Here is a 26,126-nt window from a genome sequence, read left to right as displayed (position 1 = left end):
AGGAGGCGGGGCGGGGAAAGGATTGTCTCCGACCGAGGGGCGGGGTCCGTGACAAACGGAAGTGACGTGCACCAAAGGGCGAAGGTGGTCCGCGGTGAGAGGAGCGAGGGCGCCTCGTGTGCTTTCCAGCCCGGAGAGTGGTAAGCGCCCCCCTGATCCGACAGCATCCCCGGGGCCTCCTGAAACGCTCGGAGTCGTGCGGCTTATCTCTCGTCATTTTCCCCGCTGCATTTCTCCGCCAGCCCTGCTGAACGTGAGAACTGACGCGGGTTTTTTCTAGCAGAAACGGCGCCTGAACAATGGTTCACCCCGTCATATGAACCCCTGGCAGTGAATGGTGGCTCTGCTCTCAGGACTAATACTTATCTCAAAGAATTCTTGGGATACTTTAATAGCGTGTCAAAGGATGTTGTTGGTTTTTTCCGAGGGGAGAAAATACCCTGACAAATACCCTGGACGTGCTCCACCAGTTAAAGACCAGTAGATTAAGGAGATTGATTTTCTTGACACATGTCGGCCCCCACCCGCACTGGCCTTTTCGTCCATTACTGTAACTTCTTGTGCATGTGTAATCCTTATGACTCAATAGCTAGCCTTAAGTAATTAAAATAATAATAATAGCTAGCCTGTTTTGTCCTGTGGTTTCTGTGTCTCGATTATTACTTGGGAGAAGTTTCCCCCCTGTCTCTTGCTCTGTTGTTAGGTTGCTGCTTGCAGTGTAGACAAATGATGTGATCTTCTTATACTTGACCCTGGGACTCTGTATGTAACCTGCACAACTGGTTTGGTGACCTTTCTGCCCCACCTTCACCTTTGGTGGGCTGAAACAACTGACGTATCCTTCATTTTCTGACCTTCCTTGACCTGGTCATTGTTTTTAATACACAGTTGCACCTCAGTACAGCTGTGAATGAACTACTGCACAATTCTCCAAGTATATAGCTGTGTAGACACACAGCTTTTCAGACTAACTCTTTCCAACTCTTGACTAACCACTAAAGACTTTTAATACTGTAATGATATCTGTTGCAATCACCACTAGGAAATTGAAACATCATAGAGGCGCCAAGAAATTTTGGATCTTTTGGACACTAGTTGGGACACAGAAAGTTTGAGAGCAACTGTGTGCTGGTCATCTGATCCCAGAATTTAATATCTTATGCTGTTGTAGTATAGAACTGATTATTTCCGCCCCAGCAACTGCTTATTTCAGTGTTGTACCAGGGCCAAAATATATTAAAATGTGAAAGGAGTGGGGCCTCAATACAGTAATAGAATAGTCAGCCCTGATTTATAAGAGACTTCAGTGACAGTATCCACAAAATGTTCTTCCCAGGTAACCATGTATGCAGGTGCACTTTCAAGAACCTGAGGGGGAAAGGTGTATCCAAGAATAATTGACTTGACCTAAAATGGGCAGATTTAGGGTTGTGCTTGTTTTGTTTTATTTTATTTATTTCATAAAAAGTATTCATTGCTTGATTGCTAAAACACACACACACATACTCTCAAAGCTGTTTACAAAACAACCCACTTGCTGCCCTACCATGTATTTATAATAAGGAATAGATGCCTTTAGCCTACATGCCATATCTGGTATAGGCTCAGAATCATATGGCTCCCAAGAATTGCTGCCCATGTAAAGGAGAATGAAGGGTACAACTTCATTGTCAATAGGAGAAATAGGAGAAAGCTGCACCTATTGTAGAAATTATACTTTGTGTGTGTTAGACACAGAAACCCAGCCCTGGGGGTGGGGGCTGTTTTTTGTGTTTGTCCCTTGAGGACAAAGGAGATTTTTCATAACTCCTTATTGAATATAGAGATATAACAGCTGGATGTGTTGTTAACCATAGGAGTGGAGGGTCCCTTTCCAAAAAAAGCTTGTTGATTTTCTCTCTCTTTCTCCTTCAGATCATGCAGCCTGCTGAGACCTTGTCTGTGTTTGACGCAGCTCAGAATGCAGCTTTAATCAATGGACTTTGCCTTGTAACTGAATCATCAGGAGACGTCACATCAGTGGCCATTCCAGGTGCTGCTTTTAAAGGGCAATATATCTGGAAAAGGGTTCTGGCCAAGGGTTACTGTTCACCAGGTTTGCGGAGTTCGTGACTCATGAGTTTAGAACTATGGTTGGTGAAAACACGTAAGGCTCTGAAACCACAGTTTGATCTTGGCTTGTTCTTGGTGACCAAGCAACAATTCCCAAAGCTCAAACATCTTTGAAAACTTTTAGTTTAAAATGGGAATCAGATGCTTCTGATTTTATCCTCATGACCACAAAAAGAGGAAGCTGAAGGCCCTCTGTGGCTTATTCATGTAATGAGAAACCATGGTTTCCTCTTGTGTTTGTTAGTGTGTCACTTTATGACATCATCACTGTGCCACTTTAGTAATTTTGCATATTTGTCAATTAGTTAAAACCAGTTATGTTTAAACTAAACACTGGGGCTGTTTGTGTATTCCATCCAGGATTCTTCCTATTGAGGTGTTAGTGATACTCTCTCACACACAATATTTCTCAATTCCTTTTTTTGTTTTCATTCTTTGAGATGTTTGAGATTTGCAGCCTTCAGTATTGGGATTTTCACATTCTTAAGCCCGTCAGAATTTGATGAGGTGTTATACATTTGAGTTGTGTTAAATAAAGATTTACATTCCTTCATACATAACTGTATTATGTTCATTTTCATTCTGTTCACTACAGTGACTAAGGGACCAGATCAACCTAATAGGATCTTAGAGGTGTCAGACAAGATGTTCTGCTCTGCCTGCTCAAAAACCTTTGACAATAGAGAGGAGCAGGTGGGTGTTGTTGAATGCTTTTGAACAATGCTTTCTGTGGGAACAGGATGGTGCAAAAATCCATTTGTCTTGTCCTCAAATGAAATACAGTATCCAGTAGATCAAGGGCAGGAATCTGGATATGGCCAGTGGGCCAGATCCTTATCTCTATTATTATTATTATTACTACTACTACTAATTAAATTTGCATACCGCCCTATACCCGCAGTCTCAGGGTGGTTCACAGGATAAAATCACAATATAAAAACGCAACATATAATGAAAACAACCCAATAACTCCCCCCCCCAAATAACCTACCCTACCCTCTGCACTGGCCAAATTTGACAGGTGGGTAGAGCCACCTCCACTTTCAATCACAATGACTTTGGTGATATGGTGCTTTAAAGTCCCAACAAACAGTTGATCATCAGGGTTTCAAAGTGTTGTGTAGTTTGATCCCATGCACTGCAGTTTGAAGTCCTATTTATCAGCAGGTCTTTGGGACTTCAAAGCTGAAATGTTTACGCTGACGGAAAAATCAGTGTTGAATTCCTCCCACAGTTAATATATAAAATGGAAGCTACCGGTAAAAGTAACAGCTTGCAACTTGTTGATTGCCCTTGTTTATTTAGTACTGAATGAAAAAGTGAGAGATAATTTTGTACGTAAATTGTTTCTCATTGATATAACACATTCTTTCTCCCCTCTCTTCCTTTTGGCATTTTTGCTTTTTTGAATGTCAAAGTATAATAATATAAATTATTAAATAATATTAGAACTCTGAGTCATCTAATAAAGCTGGTTGATGGAAGATTCAGGGCAGACAAAAGGACTTCTTCATATAGTTAAAACGATGCAATTTTTTATCCTGGGATGTAGTGAGGGCCACAAGCTTGGTTGGCCTTAAAGAGGATTAGACAAACTCTGGGGTGGGGAACTGGATCCAGTCTGCAGGCCAGATCCTTAATTCCTCCATCCTCCCCAGGCCAATTTCTTTAACCAAACTGTAACTACTAGGCAGCTAATCTGTGTTTGTGGCAAACTTCTTTGTTGCCTGTTTGCAGGTGCAGTTTGGATTCAAATTGCACCCGCAAAGGACTTCAAAGGGACTTGCTGCAAGGCTTTTTTAAGGTGTGCTGTCAGTCAAAGTATGCCTTCAAAGATGCTCATTAACAGTACTGCTCAGGACTGTCAGCAAGCCTCCCTTGCAAAGGGACAATCAGGCACTCGCTTTAAGCTCCCAATTGTTCTTTTGTAAGCATCTGCTTACCTGCTCTACATCTCATGTCACATATGAAGTAAGGTTTGGAAGTGGGCATGTTGAAGAAAACAGCCTCGTGGATCCAATTAGACCCATGGTTTGAAGAATCCCCACCCCTGTCATAGAGAATAAGGCTATTAGTGGCTGCCAGTCATAATGGCTATGTTCTGCTTCTACTGTCGGAGGCAATATATCTAAATACCAATTGCTGAGAATCACAAGTGGGGAGAGTGGTGTTGTGAGAGTGGTGCTGTGCTCAGGACCTGTTTGCAGGCTTCCCATAGGTATCTAGTTAGCCACTGTGAGAGCAGAATGCTGGATTAAGATGAACCTTATCTATCAGGGCTGCTCTTATGTTTCTAAAACTTCAAGTCTACCAAATCACAACAAAAATAGGATTTTGTATGATGGGAATTGTAGTTCCTATACTCATAGTAATAATAGCTATGCAACTTCCATATTGGACTGACGCAGATACTGTTTTATGTCCTTACCTAAGCACTCGGTATTTCAATATCATTGCAAAGAGGTGCTTTTGCCTGCCCTATGTAGCCCGAGATATAGATGGCAAACAGTTACTTCTGTGGCCTATGTTGGCTGTCCCTTTCTTTTTCTGTTCAGACTGAGCATTATCGACTAGATTGGCATCGTTTCAACCTAAAGCAGCGGCTCCTGGGTCACCGCATGCTCACAGCTGAAGAATTTGAGGCGAAGACTCAAGCAGGTGAGAGGCACATGATTAGGGTTCAATAGCTGAGATTCCTCCATTGAGGCAGGTTGGACTAGATGACCCTTGGTGTCCCTTTGAACTCTACAATTTATGATTCTATCAATACTACTCAAGAGCTCTGTTACCTCTGGTGGTCCTAATGAGCCTCATTTTGCCTTATCTCATGACAAAGATTCCAAGCATCCAGCTTCACAGCCATTCATTAACAGACTGGGTAGAATAAGTCTCAGGTGGGTGCCTTAGACTCAATCTCATCCAGCGTGGGATGCTAGTTCATTTCACAGTTCATTACTATAATAATGCTTTAGCCCCTTTGGTTTGATTCTAGCTATGACAACATACTCCATTAGTCAAATGTATGTCCAAAGGAGCTCAGTCGTCTAGATCCACACATATATTTCTTCCCTGCTCTGGTCCTGAGCTGTCTTAAGTAGAGAATTTTCCAGCTTTACCAGTCCAGAGTATCTTCTTTGCGTGAGAATGCTCTGTCTTTCTGCCTCATGGTCAGGAGTTTCAGATATAAAATTCTCTGCATTTCCCTCTGGCTGTGTGATTTTCTTTTCTGTTACTACCTTGGTCCACAGGTGATGTCTCCAGCATCTCTGGGTCGGATTCCAGTGACTCTGACTTGGACAATGAATCTGAACCACCATTTTACCCCAACAGTGAAGGCAGTCATCGGAGCCCCTCTCCATGTCCACGCTCCCCACGGGTTCTGTTCAGAAATGCCGAAGGCCAGCTCATCTCAGTCTATCGCTGTGTGCTGAACACTATGAAGGCATGTCACAGGATAACAAAGCAAAGAGCCTACTGGACCTCATTCCTTTTCTGGCTTTTGGTCTCTTCCTGCTTTAGTTACCAGCTGTCTCTCACCAAATGATAAATGTGTCTCATGAACACCCACACACACACCCTGAGGATAGTGTTGTGGCCAGGTTTTAAAGGAAGTACTGTAGTATCTGTTGCAATAAGCATAAGAGTGGTTGGTCTTAATTTTCCCACCTACTATCTTGCTTTAATTGCAATCTCTTCCTCCCAAACAGATATTATAATTTTAGCCAGTTGGAATTGTGTTGGCTTGTTGCCATAAATGTGAGGGATTATCTCTTGAGTCCTGCACAGTTCATCTAGTCACCTGACTGACTTTCCCCTGCACGTTAATTTTTAACATCAAGCCAGCCCATTTTGCTTTCCAGATATTATTTCTGCTTTGTAACTGATGCTTTCTTAGAAGAAACCTGAATTTCTGCAGGATGAAAGAAGCATATTCCCCACTTCCGAAACTTTCAAGGGAACAGTCATTGAAATCCTTTTGTTGGTTTGGGACCAGCTAACACCCTGCCAATCCCTATTTAACAGCCAGGCTGAGAGCAGCTCTCATTGCTCAGTCAGTAACCTCTCACTAACTGAAGGGGGGCCTTTGTCCATCCAGGGCAGTGTGGAGGAGCCTGAAGAGCTAGTGGCATCCCTTCAGAGACAGAGTTCAGGAACCTCCTGGGTGATCCTAATGGCTGGCGGGGGACATTTTGCAGGAGCTGTCTTTAAGGGGTAAGAACACAGAGGGGAATGTCTATCATGTGGGCCAACTTGTGAGCTGTAGCAGTATGACTGTGTCAGAAGGCTGATAAACCATGATCCCACATGTGCTTCCAGGCCAGTGTTGATGCTCATCTCATGGTCTCCACTGAGCGCTTTCCTGGAAGTCCACGTAAGAGAGAGATTGGGTGGGTGGGGAATGTTGTTTGCTAGAGTGCTTTACATCTGTAATCTGTCGGACCCCATTCAAGGTGCAAATCAGATGAGGAACCTGTGGCGCTCCCGATGTTGGATTCCAACTCCATCATCCCCAGCCAACATGGCCAATGCTCAGGTGGCTGTTGGAGCTGTAGTCCAACACCATCTGCATGGCCACGGATTCTCCATCTCCTGGATTCAAGGAGTTTATCAGCAGGCAGGAAGGCTAAAGTTGGAGGCAAAGCATAATCATCATGAGGCGAAGCAAATTCAGCCAAAAACAACCACATAATGTGTGTGTGCAAAAACAGCCCCCACCCAATACTGACTCACCAGGACCTCCTCCCTGGAGGAATTTGAGGTCTTCATGGATGCATGCAATATAAAGCAACCCATTTTGTGAACTTGAGGATGTGAGATAAGAGGTCTTCATCCTTTCCGAAGCCACTTCAGCCTAACACGGACAAAGACATCTGATCCATCCATCTCAATATTGCCTACAAAAGAGTGAGGAGCCTGTGGCCTTCTGGATTATGTCAGGCTACAGACCCCCATCATCCCTGACCATTGGCCATGCTAGTTGGGACCAGTGGTGGTTGGGGTCCAGCAACATCTAGAAGGCCTCAGGTTCCACATTCCTGGTATGGATAAAACCCGACTTTGTTCCTAGTGAATACATTCATGCCAAGATGATGATCCTGGGTGTTGGTCTTTGCTGTAGGCTTACCATCACTTTCTTCCCAGAAATGATGTGCTGGAGCATAAGACGTTCCATCGGTATACAGTGCGAGCTCGCCGAGGGACAGCCCAAGGAGTGAGAGATGCTCAAGGGTCTATGGCAAAATCAGCTGGGGCCACACTGCGGCGCTACAATGAGGCTGCCTTGCTCAAGGTGAGTGCGGACCCTAGTAGAACCAAGGCTGAACCCAAAATGGAAAGGTGCCAGCTATTTGAGAGCTTTGCTCTTTGAGTAAGATTGTCCCAGCTGTTCTGCCTTCACAAAGGAAAGATGCCGTTGACTTTTACTGCAAGTCTATGCCAGTTCTTGTCAGTAGTCTATGCAGCAAAACAGTGATAGAAGAGGAGGATAGACCGCTCTAGTCCTAATGATGTAGACCAGGGCAGGCAATGTGGTGTTTTCCAGATGCAGTCCAATAATGAGTCCCAAGATCCTTGACCATTGGCCCTGTTGGCTGGGGCTGATGGGAGTTGGAGTCCAACCACATCTGGAAGGCATTGCACTGGGTATCTCTAAGTAATCCCTTCTTGCTGCAGATTCCATATTGAGAAATGAAGCTCTTCCATATCATTCAGACTGTTTCTGCATTCTCTCATTTGAAATGATGTATTTTATGTATAAATGGCACTGGGGATCTCTTGGAAATAGGTGACCAGTTGTTACGTTCAGACCCTATACAACTCAGACTTCATTGTGGTTACTTCTGCTGCACTAAAGGCAACAACAATGGGCCTACCCGTTATACTTGTCTTTTCCTGCAGGATATTCAGGAGTTGTTGGCCAGCTGGACAGGGCATTTGCAAGGAGCAGAGTGTATCTTCCTTCGTGCCCCTCGCACCAACCGAGCTCGGTTTTTTGGCAGCAAAAATGGCCCTCTTCAGCGAGATGATCCCCGTATCCGGGGCATTCCTTTCAGCACCCGGAGAGCCACCTTCCACGAGGTGCAACGGGTGCATGGGGTTCTGAGCAGTGTGCAAGTATATGGTGAGCACAGCTTTTTGTCCCCGATCCCCACCCAAGTACTTGAATTGATGCTCCAAAGTCTTTGTGTATACTGTTTCTGACTATAATATTGGTTTTTGCCTAGAGATGTGGAGGCCCAGGGATGGGGTAGAGTGTGTCATTTCCCTCCCATATCTCTATTCTGGCCTTGTTTGCTTCTTTTAGCTCCTTTGCTCTTGCTGGAATTGGGCCACTGTGAATTGTCTATTTAGAAATCTGCCATTAGGAGTGGGAGTGGAGAGTATGGAACCAAGAGGATTTCCATCCCAGAAAACGCCATTCTGATTCTTTTGGCAGGCAAAGACACAGCAGTGGCAGATTTGATTGCCTCCCCTCGGAAGAACTGGAAAAAGGTCCTTCCTTTGGATGAAGCATCTTCACAGAGTCAAGACACTAGTGAGTTGGAGAGTCTTGCCATACTTGCCCTTGTAGCAATCCTTTATCCACTGCAGATGCTTTGTTCATTTTTGACCATCATAATCACCTAGGTTATTGGGTGGAAAGACCACTATGAGCTGCTGAAAGCAGTAAAGCAGGGGATTCTGCCTCCACTAGGAATTGGCTTTATGGAGAGTCCTTGAAAGAGGGTTGCGGGCAGGAAAATGTTGAAATCACGATGATGGCTGCTAATGTGTAGGATGTGATCTAACAGTGTTCAGCTGAGGGAGGACTGATAGGCTGATTTGGATCACTTTCCTTACCCCAATCCTCAAGTTCATTGAATGATCCCTACTTTGTTCATCAGAAGCTGAGAAGGCTTAACCACTATCCCATTTTCTTACAGTCTCTGCAGCAAAGTCAGAGGAGGAGGAGGAAGAGGAAAGTCTGCAGCAGCTGGAGTTGGTGGAGCAGACACTGAGTACACTGGAACTCCGAGAATTTGAAGCGGGACCAAAATTAAATCGCAAGAAGAGAAGGAAGAAACCGAAAACTCTGATGGGTAGGTGGCTGAGGTAATGGACCTATTATTAGGTACAGATGCTGGGTGCATTCTCTTTCTAGAATGGCTAAGTTATTTGCCTGCCTTGAGAGACACTGACCAGAGCCCCACAGTTTGGTGTCCTTGGCAGCTGCTTCCTATCAAGATGCAGGCTCCCAGGATAAGAAAGCCATGATGGGCCCTGGGCCATAATCTAGAGGGACCTTAGTTCACAGGAAGTCAGCAGCTACAACCCAGCAGCTACAACCCAGAAACTGAAATACAGTCCCGTTTGAGAAGGAAGTTGTACAAGCACTGGATATTCCCATTAAAGCAAACCCCTGGGACGAACTGCATCCAGCATTTGCAGAAATGGCAACATCTTGCCTGATCAAAGCACCGCTGTCTCTGTTAGGTAATCTGTTCTAGGTTAAAAATGTGCAATAGAAGAATGGCAACCAACATGATAAAATGGAGCACACATGATTCCTGTAGACAGAGGTGGTGGAGGGGGCATTGCATTATGGGGAAATCAGTTTTGTACTTGCTGCAAGAGAGTCCACCCTCTTCTACTTTCTAGGAGGCAGTGCTTTCACATCTTTGTTCTGCTTTCTTTCCTCATGAGGACTGGGGTTTTAAAGCAAAATCTGATAGGTGTGCTGAATTTCATTATGCTACCTGCCTTTCATGGGATGACTTGTGTGGCTGAAGAGGAGCCACCGTAGACCCAGAGAAGTCAGTGTCAGCTGAGATGGTTCCAAAGATTTAAGAGAGAGCAAATGAAGTCTTAAACCACCCTTCTAAATCAGCACTATCTCAATTTTATGGATTGGACTGCATCCATCTCTAGTCTTAAGGTTAAAAGCAGGAGCTGCTGCTGCAGCTTTGGAGTCAGAGCAGTGTTGTTGAGGGATAGAAATGATTGTCTTTACCCCATGATCAGCTGTTCCCAAGCAGAAAAAGGGAACCACAGTTCTCCTATCTTTCTGTTTGTGTGGAACAGTATCCGCATCACAAAACTGTGATGGCTCTCTGGGACTGCTCTCCTCATGCTGCATCCTATTGGCCATGATGTCAGTGGCACTTGGAGCAGGTTGGGAGAGAGGGGTGGGTGAAATGAATTGGACAGGAAACACCTTGCGTGTTCTTTCTTTTGAAGCAGAGTCCTCCACTGAGACTTCAGGAGGTGTGAAAGAGCCCAAGGCTTTGTTGCCCAGAACAGAGGAGTCACCCAAGACCCAGAATTGTCTGAAATATGATGGTGAGTTTGGGGGTGGTTGTGTGAGCACCAGCAAGATCTGCACTTCCCCAGTCCAATTCATAAGAAGGGGTTCTACAGCAACTTGCCATTTGGGCCATTATTGTAGGTTGGAAGCCTGTGTTAAGGGAGTAGCAAAACCAAGACTTGACATTCTATTTCCCCTTATAGGTAACATGGATATTTTATGGTTAATGTGAGACTCTTCCTTCCTTCTTCTAGGTCTTAGCGCATCGTTACAAGATGCCTTGTTCACAGCGTGTAAGATGGGAGACCTGAAGGCACTACAGCATCTTCTGGGGATAGATAATAGCACAGCAGATAAAGCAGATGACTGCAATGGTATCACCCCGCAGCAATTGCTCAACTCACCCCTGGATGAGAGTGGCTGGACCCTTTTGCATGTGGCGGCAGCAGCTGGAAGGAGTACAGTTGTGCGGCTGCTGTTGGAGACGGGGGCTGACCCATCCCTTAGGTAATGCCCAGCTTGAGAAGACTATATTGATGCCCAGGGTCCTAAGACTTGGTTCTTGAGTTGCCTTTCTGCTCTGTGAGTCAGAACTGCTGGCCCCATGAAATTCAAGCTGCTCCTCTTGAGTGTCAGCTGTCCTTGACTCAGTTACACATTAAGTCTGAGCCCGGGTCTTTCAGAGGTATTGAAAATTAGTTGTTCTCAAAGGGCCAGAGCACTTGAGGGCCACTTTGTCCAAGTACCTATGCAAGTATAGGAAGCTGGAGGACATTCCACTCTCTGGGACAAATTTCAAATCTGTTCATAGCCTGGGATGGTTTTGGCTTCTCTCTCACTTCCAGTACCCAGTTGTAGAAGCAACAAAAGTGATGTGGCACATGCTGCTTCCATTTCCAAGCAGTGTCATCTTCTACAGTGGTTAGGGTTGCCATAGTTCCAAAAGTAAAAACCAGAGCACCCCGAAAGCCTCAAAAAAAGTGAATTTTCTATTGACTTGCCTAAGATCCAGGACAAAGCGCTGCCTTCCGGAAATTCCCCCCGGACGTCAATTCCGTCTTTGAAATCCCAGTAATGTCTGGGGAAATCCGGACATATGGCAGCCTGTGGTGTAGGTCACAGATCTGGACTATTAAAGCTACATTGTGTTTCCTCCCCAGAGACAGACAGGAACAGCCTCCATACTGTGTTTCTGCCAATAAACAAACTCGTAATGAATTCCGAAGGTTTAGGGGTGAACAGCCTGAGAAATATGACTACGACCGGGCCCAGGTGGGTGGATGCATGTATGAAGAATGCTCTGGATGCATGTATGATGAATTGGAAAGTGTCCGGTGTGGATGCTTACACTTGTGAATAAATAGAAGGCAAGTGCAAGTTGATCATCCTGGGCCAAGCCAGCTGCCCACAGAAAACTCCTTATCTATTCTTGTATGTTACTGACCTTGGACAGTTTTTGAGTTGCACAGCTTGCAATTTCAGAAGGAGAGGCTTGATAGGAAGAATTCCAGAGTCCTTTTTTTCTTCCTTCCACTAATTCCCACATAACAACTATTTGGGGTAGGGGGCTCTTTAGACCCTGCCACCCATACCTTGTAACTTAGTTGCCCTTCCATACTTTGCATATCTCTCTGGAATCACACACTCAGTGCAAAAGGCATCCTGGATTTCTCTTAATCAAATGCTCACTCAAGCAGGCATTAATTTAAGTGGAAGATACGTTTGAGTATGTGTATGAAGGATTTTTTTGTGTTTTGTTTAAATCTCCCAGCTCTAAATATGCTATTTGAGTGAACAGAGATATGAAGGAAATGAATTTCGATGGTGTCTAGGGATTTTGCATCCAGAGATGTAGTAGGGCAGCAGCATAAACAGAACAAAGGGAGACTTGAGCCCCTTTCAGGATCTCTTCTGGCTACATGCTGCCAGGACTGGGCTCTTTTCTGCTGAATCCACATCTACTGTGTAATTGCAGGTGCCTGGACCCCTAACAGCGGAAATGGAAGCCAGACAGGCAGAACGCCGCCAAGCACAAAAGGCCCAGCGGAAGCAGCGTGAGAAAGAGAAACGGGAGGCACAGCAGCTGCTTGAGCAGGAAGAGGATGAGAAACGGTGTTTTGCCCTGCTGAGTGATCGTGAGAAGGTGAGAGCCTAAGACTCAGGTGATTCAAGGAAGAAAAGGCGGCTTAACAGATGATGGCATCACTTCTGGTGCTACAAGCTTCCTGATATGATACATGGCATCATCTGCTGTGCTGATCACAGAGAGCTCGTTTGACCAATGTTGTCTGAGAGAAACTATGGTTTCATGTAAAGAAAAGATTGTGCTGTTTCCTCTCCTTCTCCTGACAGTTGGTTATATTGGGTCACCCCTGATGGTGTGGATATCCTAGTTCTAGCATCTCCTGAGAAAGACACTTGATAAGACAACTTACACTGTTTTTCCTGAACCAGGCAACATTGTCTACTTTAGTGTGTTTTTGTTGCCATTTCTGAACCCATCTGTGCAAGACAACCAGAATGGGCTTTTTGTTTTAGAATGTAATGAGGATCTTGAAGATCTACTTAATGTTGTCATGCTGGGATATGTCCTGAATCTAGGTAGGCATCTCTCTCTTTTCCATGGACATGACCTATATTTAAGAAAGGCTTCGTGAGATAGAGAATAACTCACAGATCTGTCCTACTTCCTGAGTCTTTGCTATACAGCCAAAGTTGCCTTGAGAAAGGAATTTGGAACCTGCTACTCTGAACCAGTCTGTTCCTGCTCTGTAAACTGTGTGTGTTATTCTGATGGACTTAGATATCATAGGGCATTTCTGCTGCATTTTACTAAAATACTTACACTCTCCCCGTTAGGAATATCTCTGGTGAAATCTGTTTAGTTTTTAGTTTCCATAAGCTCCCGTGAATAAAAGAAATGTGGCTAACTCTGGACTTGGTGACATACAAGCAGATTCCTTTTATAGTTTGACCCAGCTCTGGAACATCCTTGCACATCCTCCTAAGTGAACCGCTTGTTTTACATAGGATTTTGTACAATGGGATGAAGGTACTTATCCATATAGACCAGGCTTCCTCAACCTCAGCCCTCCAGAAGTTTTTGGCCTACAACTCACATCATCCCTAGCTAGCTGGACCAGTGGTCAGGGATGATGGGAATTGTAGTCTCAAAACATCTGGAGGGCCGATGTTGAAGAAGCTTGCTATAGACCCTGGGGAACAGTTCTTTGTTGTTGTTCCTAACAGTATGTGTGCATTGCTTCTTAGCGTGCGCTGGCGGCTGAGAAGAGACTTGCTTCCCAACTAAAAGACTCCAGTACAACTCTTACCAATACTAGGTAAGGTGGGTGAGTGGTGTGTTCCTTTTTGGCATGACCTCCAACTACAATGACTCCATGCTCATGCTGTCTTTTTCGTATCTATAGGCGCTGTTGGCTATGTGGGGAGTCGCTACTGGGCCGCATTCCCTTCCATTACCTTGACTTCTCCTTCTGTTCCACGAACTGTCTGCGAACTCATCGACAAGCAAATGCTGCCCTGTCCTAGCTAGGTTTTTTTATATATATTTGGGCCTTCATTATCTACTTCCCAGAATCTGAATGGAAATAAAAAATCTAATCTATGACTGCTGTCACTTAGATGAGAAAGTGCAGCAAAAACATATTAGCTGCTTCCGTGTACTCCAGAGGAGGCTAACATGGGCAGCTGGTACCTTACTGGCTGAGAAATGACACCTCTAAAAGGTCTTTTTCTCCCTTTTAACACTAGAAGCAGGAGTTTATGTATGGGGTTGGAGGAGGCATTGGAAGATTGCTTTCCATGAGGAAAGGAGTACAGGTTCCCTTTAGAGACTGGAGAGAAGAGGGTGAGACACTGGTTTCTTTGCTAGCTCATGGAGTATACCGAGAGCATTTTTCCAGGAAAAGAGCTATTTGATCAGTTATTTCCTCAAATAAAATAATAGCTACAGTAACATGGACCTGCTGCTATCTCTAGCCCTGACTGTGTCTCTAAAAGTTACTGCAAAACAAGTTATACAAGAACGCTTATGAGTCAAGATACAACAAATGTCCTTTTTAAGGTGGTGCAGAGAATTTCTCCCTTTGCTGCTAATCTTGCATTGAGGTTGGGGTGCCGGGTATTGTGCCATGTCACCAATATCTGCCACCCCTTGGATGGCTGCCACCACTATTTTTATTGCACTGTTTGGGCAGCTTCCAACTGGAGCCATACTTATTTGCCTTTCCCCGTACCTTTCTCTTCCCCCTGCCCCAGCCTCTCAAAGTATTATGAATGAATAAACTACAATGCAGAACTGTGGTAGGTGTATGAATATTTAATCCAAGGTCCAGTACCTAAAACACCATATTAAGGCACTAAGAGTCTGTCCATGGTAATGTGCCCTATACAGCAGCAGCTGTGAAGGAGACGCCCCTGAAGGGTTTTGAATACTTACAATCTATTTCTAGCTTTTTGTTTTGCCTGGGCTACTCTTTAAAAGCACAGAACCTTCATCTGACAGTGCCCTCTATTCATTGCCCTCCTACATTGTGATGGTTTCAGTCTTTCCCTTGGAGTAACACATGCAGATCTCAGCAACTTTGTAGCTGGACAGTAGTTCCTCTCACTTCCTATCTTTGTGGGTGTAGGTGTAGGTAACATTGAGAAGGGGGCGGGAAACAAAAAGCACTTTGGGATTATCCGGGGCTTCCTGCAGTTCGAGAACGACGAGAGTGTTGATGGCTGAGCCACTGAGGAATGAGCCAGGCACAAAGAGAGTTTGCTGCGGTCCACGAACTGGCCAGAACCGGCCCAGGTTGAAACCATTGATCCAGACCTGACCCTGGGTGAAAACGTGAGAGGGGCTTTTATAAGACGACATTTTTGGAGCACCCTGAAACACTACTATTCTTGGTTCCAACAGCCACTTTTATCCACTCTTATTGACACCTAAATCTTTTGAAACAAACACAGCTTGATGGGTGCAGTGGGAAACATGTTTCCTTCAAAACACATTGCACTGATTTTAAGCACAATTTCTTAGGGAGTAGGTGGGCACAGACTGACTTTATGTCCATGGTCTTAACATTTATTATACCACTAGTTTGATACTATTACCCTTTCTCCAGCCACTGTTTTAAGATTATCAATGTGTAAGAGTGGCAACTACCCGGTAGCTGTTTGGGTGGCAGGGGCCCTTTTGCCCATAACTAGACACAGCAGAAAAGCTGAGGGAAAGAACATAGCTGTCTCAATGAAGATTGGTCTACTCATGATGCTGTAGGAGGAAGGGCGGGTATCAGTGTTCGAAACAAAGAAATGAAAGCTAGGAGCTAAATGACCGCATTTAGGTTATGGGCGCAACAACGGAATGTCTAGACACCCTTTTTTATAACAATACAAAGCTGAAAATGAATGAGCTGCAGCTAAATTATTACATTCATTTCACATGGTCTAGTCCTCCTGCTGCTGCTCACCCCCCTAATATTCTTAAGAGGGTTTCTTCTCCAGTCTTCAGAGAATAGCTGGAAGTGGGGAGGCAGAAAATGGTCCTCCTTTCCTTCCACTCTGCAGTTTTAATCTGAAATTTTAGCTTGCGCTAATGAAATTCCCTGTCACAAAATGTGCCTAGAGCAATGAGAGTTTTGAACACTGGCGGTTATCAGTTTAATTAATAAATAAAATTGGAGTTAATCTGAGGATTGCAATACCTTGGTCCAACCTGGGAGCTTCAAGTAGGAGTCCTCACTGATGCCCGGTGTTGTGAATGTTCCTGTATAGAAAGCAGGTCCTGTGTGCCCACTGCTTGATTGGGCACTTGGCGGCCACGCATGGGCTACAGCTGTGTCTATGTCCAGGGGGTAGATGATCCAGTCACTTAGTATGGAGGTACCCAATGTGATATTGTGGATCAGACCCTGGGCACAAATATAAGTTAGAGGCAGGTTATGTGCAGTCGAGAATAAGGTTAGAAAAGCACGCACAGGAGGAGATGGTGTAGTAGATAGCTGGCAAATAACCAGCACAGCAGTGCACCCCAACACCCCTGAGTGTTCATTCTTAGATCTATTTTGCCATTTACATTATTGACTTAAGTCGCATCAGATCTTGCAGTGGCGAAAAAGTGGGACTGCCCCACTTCAGCTCTACTGTAGCCCATTTCCTAAGGCAGCACAATAGAATTTTCCAAAACACAGAGAAGGCTCTCACTTCTTTCATTAGACTCTAGTCCAGTGGTTCCCCACAGACCACTTGGAAATTGCCAAGTGCCTTGGTGGACCACTTAATGACTTAATGTGCTGATTATCACTGTACAGTATTACAGTTTGAATTCCATAGTTACTCCTGTATGCGTATGAGACAGCAGCCTTTAAGTCCATGCCAAACATGCATGCCTCCAATGGACAATAGTGGAAGTGTGATCCTTCAGCCAACTATTATGGCAGTAGTAGCCCCAGGCTCCCTTTTCAAATGCACCTTAAAGTCACTGTCATTGGCCCCAAAGTTGATGCGACCCATGCTCTCCACCACCAAGTCCAGTGTGTCCCCAAGCTGGCCCGATATATTGATTCCATTCACTCTGTCTCTTTCCAGTGTCCCCTGGTACACCTGAAGCAGGAAAGAAATAAGGTTAACTGGTGCTCTGATACAGAGCTGAAGCAAAGCTCCTGTGTGCTCCAGGCTCTGACCCATCCTATGAAAATGCAGTGAACCAGACTGTGGGCCCAGGACTTGTTATACCCTTCGGTTTACTTAAGTAATAATCTTCCCTACCCACTAGGAAGGTCCCCACTCTCCACCTTACTCCATTGAGCAGAACGTAGGCAAGATCATGGACCCCATTCCCAGAGGCACTGAGCAAGGCAGACTCCACGATTTCCTGTGGTAGAAGGGTCCGGTAGAGCATGAAGCCATGGGCCTGGAATGCAGAACAGAATCCGCAAGAGGTGTCAACTGCGATATCACTGGGGACTCTTGAGCAGAAATAGCCATGGGCCTTTGCTGACCCACTCTTAATCTACTTTCTTACCTGCTTCAGAGCTTCAAAGGTGATAGGATAGGAGGAATAGAACGGCAAGGAAGGCGAGAGAATGGCAAGAACATCCAGCAAGGCCACACGCTACAGAAAGGAGGATGGGTTCATTTATTGCCTTTAAATTGTTAAATTATTTAAGTATCCTCCCCTCCCCACACAAATGGCTACTGTTAATTTTCTTATCACCCCAAAGCTAAGTATAAATATAGCAACACTAAAAACAGAAGAAAACAAATAAAGATTGTAGAGTCAATCATAAAATGCTTTCAGAAATAAAAATTTTAAGCACAATCTAAAAATGAGTCTGTTGTGCCACCACCAAGAAGGCCCTGTACCTATCTTTACATGTGCAGTCTCTCATATACCATCATCACAGAGGCTCCTCTGCTTTCCACCAGCTCCCGTTTCACTTCCTTCAGACTTCTCCCCAGTTTGCTTTCCTGCCTTACCAACTTGCACCTCAGCTGAAACACACTGAAAGTTCAGGAATGCGCCCACAAGAGAGCAAAGTCACTCCATCATCCATCCAAAGACATGCACTTGTAAGGGAATGGTTTCTAGCTCTCACTCACCTGGGGTAAGGATACATAGCCATATGCAAACTTCGGGGTAGGGGGTGGCATTGGTCCTGCGGGCAGCTCCTGAAACTGAAGTTTTTAAAAAAACAAAACAAAACCATGTAGTTAGGGAAGCAAGCTAGCTCAAAACATTTTGCTGCAGACCAATCACTCAGGCTAACTCATTTCACCAGTATCTTGTGAGGATAAAGGGGGGTAGGATAACCTTGCAAAGCTACCCAGAGCTTAGAGAAAGGATAGGATAAAAATAATAATGAAAACTAAAAGCACCTTGTATTTCTGTGCCTGTGCTAAAGTACATCATCTACAACTTCCAAACCATGTATGGCATGAGTGCAACAGGGAACAAGCTCCACTGAGTAGGACTTACTTTTGAGTAAAGATGCTATGCTGTTAGAACCTCTTACATGCACACACACAGTCTCTCAAACACTTGTTCCCTCTTTCTCCTCAAATCTGCTGCTTGGCTGGTGGCTGCTTATTTATTTTATTTATTGCATTGATTCATCACTTTCTACAAAAATGTCTCAAAACAATTTACAAAATATTTCAAAATAGCAAACAACTTATCAACCATTTAAAAAACAGGTACACAGAATAAATATAAAATAAAAATGTATGAAGATCTTCTTCCAAAAGCAATAATAAAAATGATTCAACCTCATTAAAAGATTAGCACCAAAAATAGGTCATAAATCATACCCATAGAACTATATAGGTTAAGAACCAAAAATCTGGGCAATCAGAAATGTCTTAGCTCTGCATCTAAAAGCGGACAAGGTTGGCACCAGGCATATGGCAATGAGTTACTGAACTGAGCTTGGTGTAAATCCAACTCTAAGCCATACCCTGTGTATGCATGCATGCACCCACTTCAGTGGTGCTAAAAGCTCAGTGATAAAATAAGTGACTCCTTTTATTTCAGTAACTGCATTCCACCCACTGATAGAAGAGGGCTGGATTGTTACCTTGCTAATGACTGAGCGGATGATATACAGCTTGTCAGTAGGGTCTCCAGCCTCTGAGAGTGGTGCGTCATAGTCATAGCTAGTAGTTATGGGTTTGTAACCATCCTTGTAATCAGCACCTGGATAGAGAAGGTGTGAGAAGAAAGTACCTCTTATGTGCCCCCCCCCAACACCTCCATCATCTGGCCAGAAGCTAAGTCTCCCTAGTTGCCCTAAGGAGCCAGAAACTCACCACTCCAGTAACCAAAGTTGGTGCCACCTTGGAACATATACCTGGAAGAAAGTCAGATATCACAGGAAGAGTTACCCTCCTATTTAAATAAAGGGGCAATGACAGGCAGTGGAAGAGGAAACAAATAGATGTGAACTAATGTGGTGTAGCAGTTGGGGAATGCTTTGGAATAGAAGTGTGCTAGTCTTTGGCCTAGGGCACTGTCTAAGACCATGCACCTTACTCTTGTTCTGCAGAGGAATTTTTGTCCGCTATGGAAATGGCCAAAAAAGACGTGAAAATGTGGTGCACACATAAGGGCAAAACAAGAGGTTCACAGTTAACAAGATGAAGCAAAGAGCCATAGATTGGCATCTAGCTCTTGTTTCTTTGTACCATCCCTTGTGCCCCACTCTCCCCTATGGCCTCACGGTTACATGTTGACGTTGGCTCCCATTTCTAGAATCTTCTGTAGGCTGTAAGCCACTTTCTTAGCACTTTTTGTGGAGTGTGTCTCACCCCAGTAATCCAGCCAGCCAGTGTAGAACTCAGAATTCACCTAGGAGGAAGGCAGAATTAAAACATTTATGGAGCAGTAGCAGTCAGGTCAATTCCATCACTTCTGCTAAAGTACTGGGAATAGGAAATACCAAGTTTGCTCCCTCCCCTGTGTTGGAATCTCATTGTACCAGATGGAGATTTCCTCACACCTATAATGCCCAGGACAGGCTATGTGGTGTGACTAGCTTTCACTGCAACACTGGGCAATATGCAACTTCCAACCAATTTTTGTGTGATAAGGTCCACAGCAGTGGGATTATGGCTCTGGAATAATTTGCTTTCGTGCAAAGACAGGCCAGCTCATAGCCTATCAAGAGGCTCCTGAAAGCACTGGGCTACAAGATCTATAGTCTCATAGCTGGGACAAATGAGGATTTCGCATACATGACTCTCTGGCTGCCTTGGAAACAGAAGGGTCATGGCAGTCAAGTATAAGGGGTGGAAATAAAACAGAAGATGGCTCAGTTAAGATGCAGCCAGATTATTTCTGGAGATGGGTGCCAAGGAAAGAGTAAGCAAAATTTAAGACATGAGATGCCATTATTCTACATGGAAAGGGCAAACCCTCTCACCAGTGGTCCCTTTGGCTCATACAGTCGCTGCAGCATAAATGCTTCTGTCACGTTTTCTTCTGTCAAAGGGCAAAGAAAGGAGCAGAAGTCAAAGCAAAATTCCTTCCTACCTCTTACCAATCACATCAGAGCTCATCCAACATCACTCTACCTGGTCCAAAGTCCACCGTGGCATATAAGCCCTGCATTGCCCCACACTTGAGCTCAGACACTGAGGTGCCATCTGTGGTGAAGAGCACAACTTCCTCGCCAAGGTAGGCACGAAAGACAGCCAGTAGGTGGCGCATGTAGTTATAGTCGCAGGCATAGTAGCTCCCATATTCATTCTCCACCTGCCTGGGGAACAGCTGGCATTAAAGAAAGGTGACTCAGAGCCCACACCCTGCCCAAAGAAAAAGGTGTGTGATAAATCTTTGTATAGGATGGTGCCCAACCCAATTTGCACGGGAGGCTAGTCACCCAAATAGGTGCACCTCCGCTCTTTGTAAAGGAGGAAAAAATACTGTTCTTGAAAGTTCCAAGGGTGCCTGAAGGGCTTTATTGTTTACAAGTCCCTCCTACTGCACAGGGGGAGGCAGGCACAAAGCAGTGGTTTAAAGTAGGGGTGAGCAGTCTTTTGTCTTTGTTTTTAACTGAAATATTGAGATCCACCAAGTAGAGCCTGGTGTAAAAGCTATACACTTGTACTCCAATAGTAAGTTACTTAGGGCTCTGTATGGTACATGTTTCACATCCGGGAACGTCTGAAGGTGCAACCAGAGGCCCAGGGACACACAATGCTTGACAGGAGCCTATGCTGAATAGTGCCTATGCTGCACGCACCTGGACACTGATGATGTTGCCTCCATTGTTGTAGAGATGAGGCTTGATCTTGGGCAGCAGGACTTCCAACCATCTGTCCATAGCTTGCAGGTAATCTAGGAGCATGAATCAGCTTGGTCAGCCAACAACTGGGGCTCCTTTCCCCTATTTCCAACACCTTGCTAAGGCAAGAATTGGTAATTGTGGTACTGTGTACAGAGAAAAGGTCTGGAAGTGCCCTTTGGCTGTTATATACCACTCACACGGGCTGCTTTAATTCTGTGGAAGAGACATGGAAGTTGGAAGGCCCAGGTGACTGGCCCTCTAGCAGCCAGAACCACACAAAGACACCCAACCATTTAGGACTTACAACTCTCCAGATCTTGTGGATTATAATTCCAATCATTCCTGAACAATGATGGCTGGGGTGGATGGGAAATGGAATCCAAAAGCATCTGGAGAGCCACAGGTTCCCCACCCCTGATCTTTTTGCAAACCATTCTGAGGTTTTCTACAGTCAAGCGGTATATAAATTTTATGAAATAAATAAAACTACAGAATTGAACATGAGATCCAGAGGGTCTGCCCCGTCCCTCTAGTTCTATCTTACCTGAGTCAGTTGTGCGCAGGGCAATATCAGGCTTAGTCAACAGCCAGGATGGAAGGCCACCCTAGGAAAGAAGGCCAAGAGGTAAACAGTTCAAATAATGTCAGGGTCTGTAGTTGCTCCTCTCCTGCTCCAAATCAATAAGAAATGGTGGAAAGGTCAGAAGGCAAGATTTGTTATCATAAAAAAGTTGCTGAAGCCATGAGAGCAAGAAAATGTGTAGAGATCAAGAACTGGGAAAGAGAATGAAGAGAAAAAGTAGAAGATTAAAAACCAAGAAAGGTAAGGCAAAGCTGAAAACTCAGAAAGGTAAGGCAAGGTAAGGAGTTAAAGAGGATAAAATTATCCACTCAGGAGAGGGTAGCAACCCTTTGTGTGTGAAAGGTGAACTGTGCAGCATTCAGGTACAGCAAATGAGTCTTAGCCCATCTCAATCTTTTGCCCAGCACTCACCATCTCCCATTCAGCACAGATGTAGGGTCCGGGGCGCAAGATCACAAAAAGGTTGAACTCGGCTACCAAGTTCAGGAATTTTTCCAAGTCTCTGTCACCAGAAAAGTTGTAGACACCAGGCTGTGGCTCATGGTAGTTCCAGGGCACATAGCTGAAGGGTGAAAATACACATTTCAGTTTGAAATAAGAAGTTGAGACAGGGAGGATACACCCCAGGAGATGCTTGAGGATTAACAGGGCAGGAATTTGTTACACTTTTTATATTGTAATTTTATGTTGTGAACTGCCCTGAGATATACAGATGAAGGCTGGTATACAAATTAAATACATTACACACACACACACACACATTATTATGGCCTAGGCTGTCCAGATCCAAAAGAGGACACAGCTCTTGCACCTTTAATAGTTGTGCAGAAGAGGGAATTTCAGTAGGTATAGTTTGCATAATAAGCTACCCCCACTGACATTTCCTCTGCGATGTAATTATTATAGGTGCCAGAAACACCATCCATCTTCAACTGGTTTTCAGTTTATTATGGCCAAACATTTCAATATAACAAGGAGCAGAGGGGGCATGAACAGAAATCTTTCTCCCTCAGCTTTCAGGTTGGGATGAAGAGTGGAGGTGATTCCATTTTAAAAGAAAGCTGTACATACGGGAACAGGCTTATGTATTTGCCATCTTGGCTGCATGTTTTCTGTGCAAATAACCTCCCGTACTTGGGGCAGCTCCACTTTCAGACAGCATAAGCTTCTCTGCTCTAAATGTTGGCCAGAGCCTGCAGTGAGGACTGTACAGTGAGAAAAATGGAGCACCTGTGCATACTCATGAGCCTCTGTCCTTCACTGTGGCACAGAATAAGTCCCAAGAGCCACACTTCCCCTTCTGGTCACTTACATTTGCACAGCATTGAGGCCACTCATATACATCTTGAGGAGCCGATCTTTCCAATAGGCAGGTGGGACCCGGAAGTAATGGATGCTGCCTGAGATATAGCGAAATCTAGCACCATCTTTGAGGAAGCAGTTATTCACATAATCAATGCGGAAGGAACGGTCTGTTGAGGAGGCCTGGCATTCAGGACAGGAGGGAAAAGAGAATATGATTATTTTTTGTATAAAATTGAAACGTCGTCCCTACTCCTGCTGGGAGGATCAAATAGAGAATGTCATACTCTTCCTCTCTGCCATAAAGGTACAGGTAAAGGGACCTGTACCATTAGGTCCAGTCGTGACCGACTCTGGGGTTGCGGCACTCATCTCGTGTTATTGGCTGAGGGAGCCGGCGTACAGCTTCCAGGTCATGTAGCCAGCATGACAGTCGCTTCTGGCAAACCAGAGCAGCACACGGAAACACCGTTTACCTTCCCGCTGTAGCGGTGCCTATTTATCTACTTGCACTTTGACGTGCTTTCAAACTGCTAGGTTGGCAGGAGCCCCTCTGCCAAAGAAAGAGATATTTATGTCATCTCCCTGGCTATGGAACCTGGGTAGTAAGTTTGACATGGACTGTTTTGTGGGTGATTGCTTTGAAAAGAATCCTCCTGGATTTATGAGACATTATCCCTCTCCAGATCCTAGAAGATCAATTCTAAGATCCCAGTCAAGATTTGCACCTGAGGTTCAAGTCTGACCCACTCCCTCCAAGACTCAGACACACACACACACACACACACACACACACACACTTTAATCACTGGTTTCCGTGTGGCCCATTTACTAAATCATAATTTGAAGCCACTCAAATCTCTGCTTCCAATGCTCTGCTTTACCCTCTGCAAATATTCACACACACATAAACAAAGTTTTTGTCATTTAGTTCGCCTTACCTTGTCCTGCCCCTGAAATTGTTTCCACTAGTACAGACTCCTCATTACTGGCCAATTCACCAAGAATCTGACATTTGGGAATGTAGCTAGTTTCTCTCTCTGCCTTGCAGCCATTTTCTTGGCTGAATGGGATTTTTTTTAAAAGCAGGATGGCTTGATTACATATGAACCCATTCCTATACAACAGGCAAAATAATAGATGGGGGAAAGGAACCAGGAGAAGCTTGAGCTCAGTTTGACTGGGGGGAGAGCAAGTGGGGAATCTAAAGCAACAGAAAAGGAAATCCCTAAAATTCCCCTAGGCAGTCTAATATGGTTCCATCTCAGCTGTTTCTTCCAAAGAAACACCCTCCTGCAGCTCTCCTTCTTGTTGCTTACCTGGAGTTGCAGGCCTCCCAACACCACCATCAAAACACACAGCTGCAGCTCCATCTCTTTGGTTACAACTTCAGCCCGGGACAAGAGAGTCACAAGGAGTCGTCACATGACAAGCTAGTGGGCAGGCCTGGTGCTTCCTCCAGATGGTCCCTGTGAGGAGGGAAGTAAGTAAAGACAGGCCTTATTTGAAGAGAGAGGTGGAAAAGAGGAGGCAATGTCCCAGCAACTATATACAAAGTCAGTGACTATAAACTAGAGGAGGAAATTATGAAGCACAAAACTCCCTGCAAATCCAGGGGAGAGAATTATGAAGCAGCACAGAGGAACTGGAACAGAGTTGGTTTCCCATACTCAAATTTACAGAAGTATGAGAAACATAAACTTTTTCAAATCATCAGAAACGGTAGTTTGTGCTGCTCAAAGTTATATACAGTAGTGGATAGAAGTAGAGAGACAGCAGAGTTGGTACTGCACTGCACAGCTGTCTACCACTGGATCAAAAGCATTAATCTTCTTGTTTTGGTAATAGCACAAAGGATTCAGGTTTCTATGGCTCTGTACACACCATGCATTGAAAGTACTGTATGTTACTTTCCCCAAAGAATCTTGGGAACTATAGTTTGTTAAGGTTGCTGGGAATTGTAGCTACACAAGGGACAAACTACAGTTCCCATAATTCTTTGGGGAAAGTCTGATGCTTTTAATGTGTGGTATGTATGCAGCCTCAGGGAACTTTAATTCTCCCTTAGACATATACACAAAATGTGGATATTTTTTGTAAGTTAAATTAATTATCCAAATGAGCTACACCAAATGCAGTGATTAGCCAAAGGTATGCCTATCTAGTCTGCAACAGCAGAATAATCACAGGTAGGTAGCCGTGTTGGTCTGAGTCGAAGCATAATAAAATAATAATAATAATAATAATAATAATAATAATAATAATCTCTTCTGTTTCAAGTGTATCTGAAGAAGTGTGCATGCACACGAAAGCTCATACCAAAATAAAAACTTAGTTGGTCTTTTAGGTGCTAATGAAGGATTTTTTTTATTTAGCAGAATAATCAGTGAGAACATCTAGTCTGACCTCCCTCAGATATTTTAAGGAATGCTCTAATCTATGGTAATACTGGGGGGCTATTACATTACAAATAACCAAATAATCTATTTGGTCTGAAGGCTATGAGTAATGGAAATTTTACATTCTTCCCTCCCACCAGCAGCTTGTTGCAATGATTAATCTGCACAATCTGCTAAATCCTGGGATCTGTCTTCTAATATGGATGTGTCCAGTTTTAACTTCCAGCTGTTCAAATAAATTGCACTTTGACATTTAATCCACTACTGTCATTAATCAGTGCTTATTTTTTCTTTCTGAGAGAAGGTACAAGATGGTTCTCCATTAGTCTCGTTTACTTTTTGGTTTGTTTGTTATAATCATTGCTTCCTTGGTGCCTTCCTGCTCCCACATTTAATACTGTTGCATGCCACCCCAGTTTCTGAGCGGTGCAAGATTCCAGGGGTTCTAGAGGTTCATTTACCCAGGGGATTGAGGCACAGTGAAGACTGCAGTGTCTTTAGGATATATGGCTTATTTACACATATATACAACCTGAGCCTACAATGGAAGGGTTCACAGCATTAACACCCCCAGAAGGCCTTGCTTGTCTCATAGCCACAGCCTTGGATTCTAGCAGAAATCAGGCCAGGTGTGCTCTCTCTCTCTGGCT

General features: G+C 44.4%; 2 protein-coding genes across 4 annotated transcripts; one reads left to right on the top strand and one right to left on the bottom strand.

The window, feature by feature from the left end:
• Nucleotides 1-38: 38 nt before the first annotated feature.
• On the top strand, nt 39-14,729 carry ANKZF1 (ankyrin repeat and zinc finger peptidyl tRNA hydrolase 1). Of its 2 annotated transcripts, none has more exons than XM_035126963.2 (16): nt 39-140; nt 1,915-2,032; nt 2,708-2,805; nt 4,668-4,770; nt 5,361-5,554; nt 6,209-6,324; nt 7,255-7,402; nt 8,011-8,233; nt 8,549-8,647; nt 9,036-9,191; nt 10,333-10,431; nt 10,651-10,903; nt 11,557-11,668; nt 12,372-12,539; nt 13,667-13,737; nt 13,825-14,729. In XM_035126963.2, the coding sequence occupies exons 2-16, from the start codon at nt 1,918-1,920 to the stop codon at nt 13,943-13,945; spliced, it is 2,076 nt and encodes a 691-aa protein (XP_034982854.1). In that variant the 5' UTR covers nt 39-140; nt 1,915-1,917; the 3' UTR covers nt 13,946-14,729. The 2 variants fall into 2 exon arrangements, with proteins under 2 accessions (XP_034982854.1, XP_034982843.1); XM_035126952.2 differs by having other exon boundaries at nt 10,330-10,431.
• Nucleotides 14,720-24,479, bottom strand: GLB1L (galactosidase beta 1 like). 2 transcript variants are annotated; one of them, XM_035126977.2, is made up of 16 exons: nt 24,397-24,479; nt 23,088-23,260; nt 22,187-22,337; nt 21,737-21,797; nt 21,148-21,242; nt 20,477-20,657; nt 20,326-20,384; nt 19,630-19,751; nt 19,214-19,254; nt 18,982-19,100; nt 18,008-18,082; nt 17,430-17,519; nt 17,205-17,318; nt 16,877-17,008; nt 16,111-16,317; nt 14,720-15,242 (listed from the first exon to the last, which is right to left on the bottom strand). In XM_035126977.2, the coding sequence occupies exons 1-16, from the start codon at nt 24,448-24,450 to the stop codon at nt 15,024-15,026; spliced, it is 1,893 nt and encodes a 630-aa protein (XP_034982868.1). In that variant the 5' UTR covers nt 24,451-24,479; the 3' UTR covers nt 14,720-15,023. The 2 variants fall into 2 exon arrangements, 1 of the variants encoding a protein (XP_034982868.1); XR_004693320.2 differs by lacking the exon at nt 14,720-15,242 and having other exon boundaries at nt 16,185-16,317; nt 17,200-17,318.
• Nucleotides 24,480-26,126: the final 1,647 nt, after the last annotated feature.

The sequence above is a fragment of the Zootoca vivipara genome, chromosome 1 (assembly GCF_963506605.1).
Source record: "Zootoca vivipara chromosome 1, rZooViv1.1, whole genome shotgun sequence".
NCBI lineage: Eukaryota > Metazoa > Chordata > Lepidosauria > Squamata > Lacertidae > Zootoca > Zootoca vivipara.
This window is presented reverse-complemented; position numbering and strand designations above follow the sequence as displayed.

Excerpts from the sequence above, each read along its gene's own strand:
- ANKZF1 (XM_035126952.2), top strand. The coding sequence starts at position 1,918 with ATGCAGCCTGCTGAGACCTTGTCTGTGTTTGACGCAGCTCAGAATGCA. Across the intron at positions 8,234-8,548 it reads GAGCAGTGTGCAAGTATATG|GCAAAGACACAGCAGTGGCA; the intron begins GTGAGCACAGCT and ends TTCTTTTGGCAG. Across the intron at positions 10,432-10,650 it reads GAATTGTCTGAAATATGATG|GTCTTAGCGCATCGTTACAA; the intron begins GTGAGTTTGGGG and ends TCCTTCTTCTAG.
- GLB1L (XM_035126977.2), bottom strand. The coding sequence starts at position 24,450 with ATGGAGCTGCAGCTGTGTGTTTTGATGGTGGTGTTGGGAGGCCTGCAA. Across the intron at positions 22,338-23,087 it reads GGCCTCAATGCTGTGCAAAT|CTATGTGCCCTGGAACTACC; the intron begins GTAAGTGACCAG and ends TTCACCCTTCAG. Across the intron at positions 17,319-17,429 it reads CCTTTGAAGCTCTGAAGCAG|GCCCATGGCTTCATGCTCTA; the intron begins GTAAGAAAGTAG and ends TCTGCATTCCAG.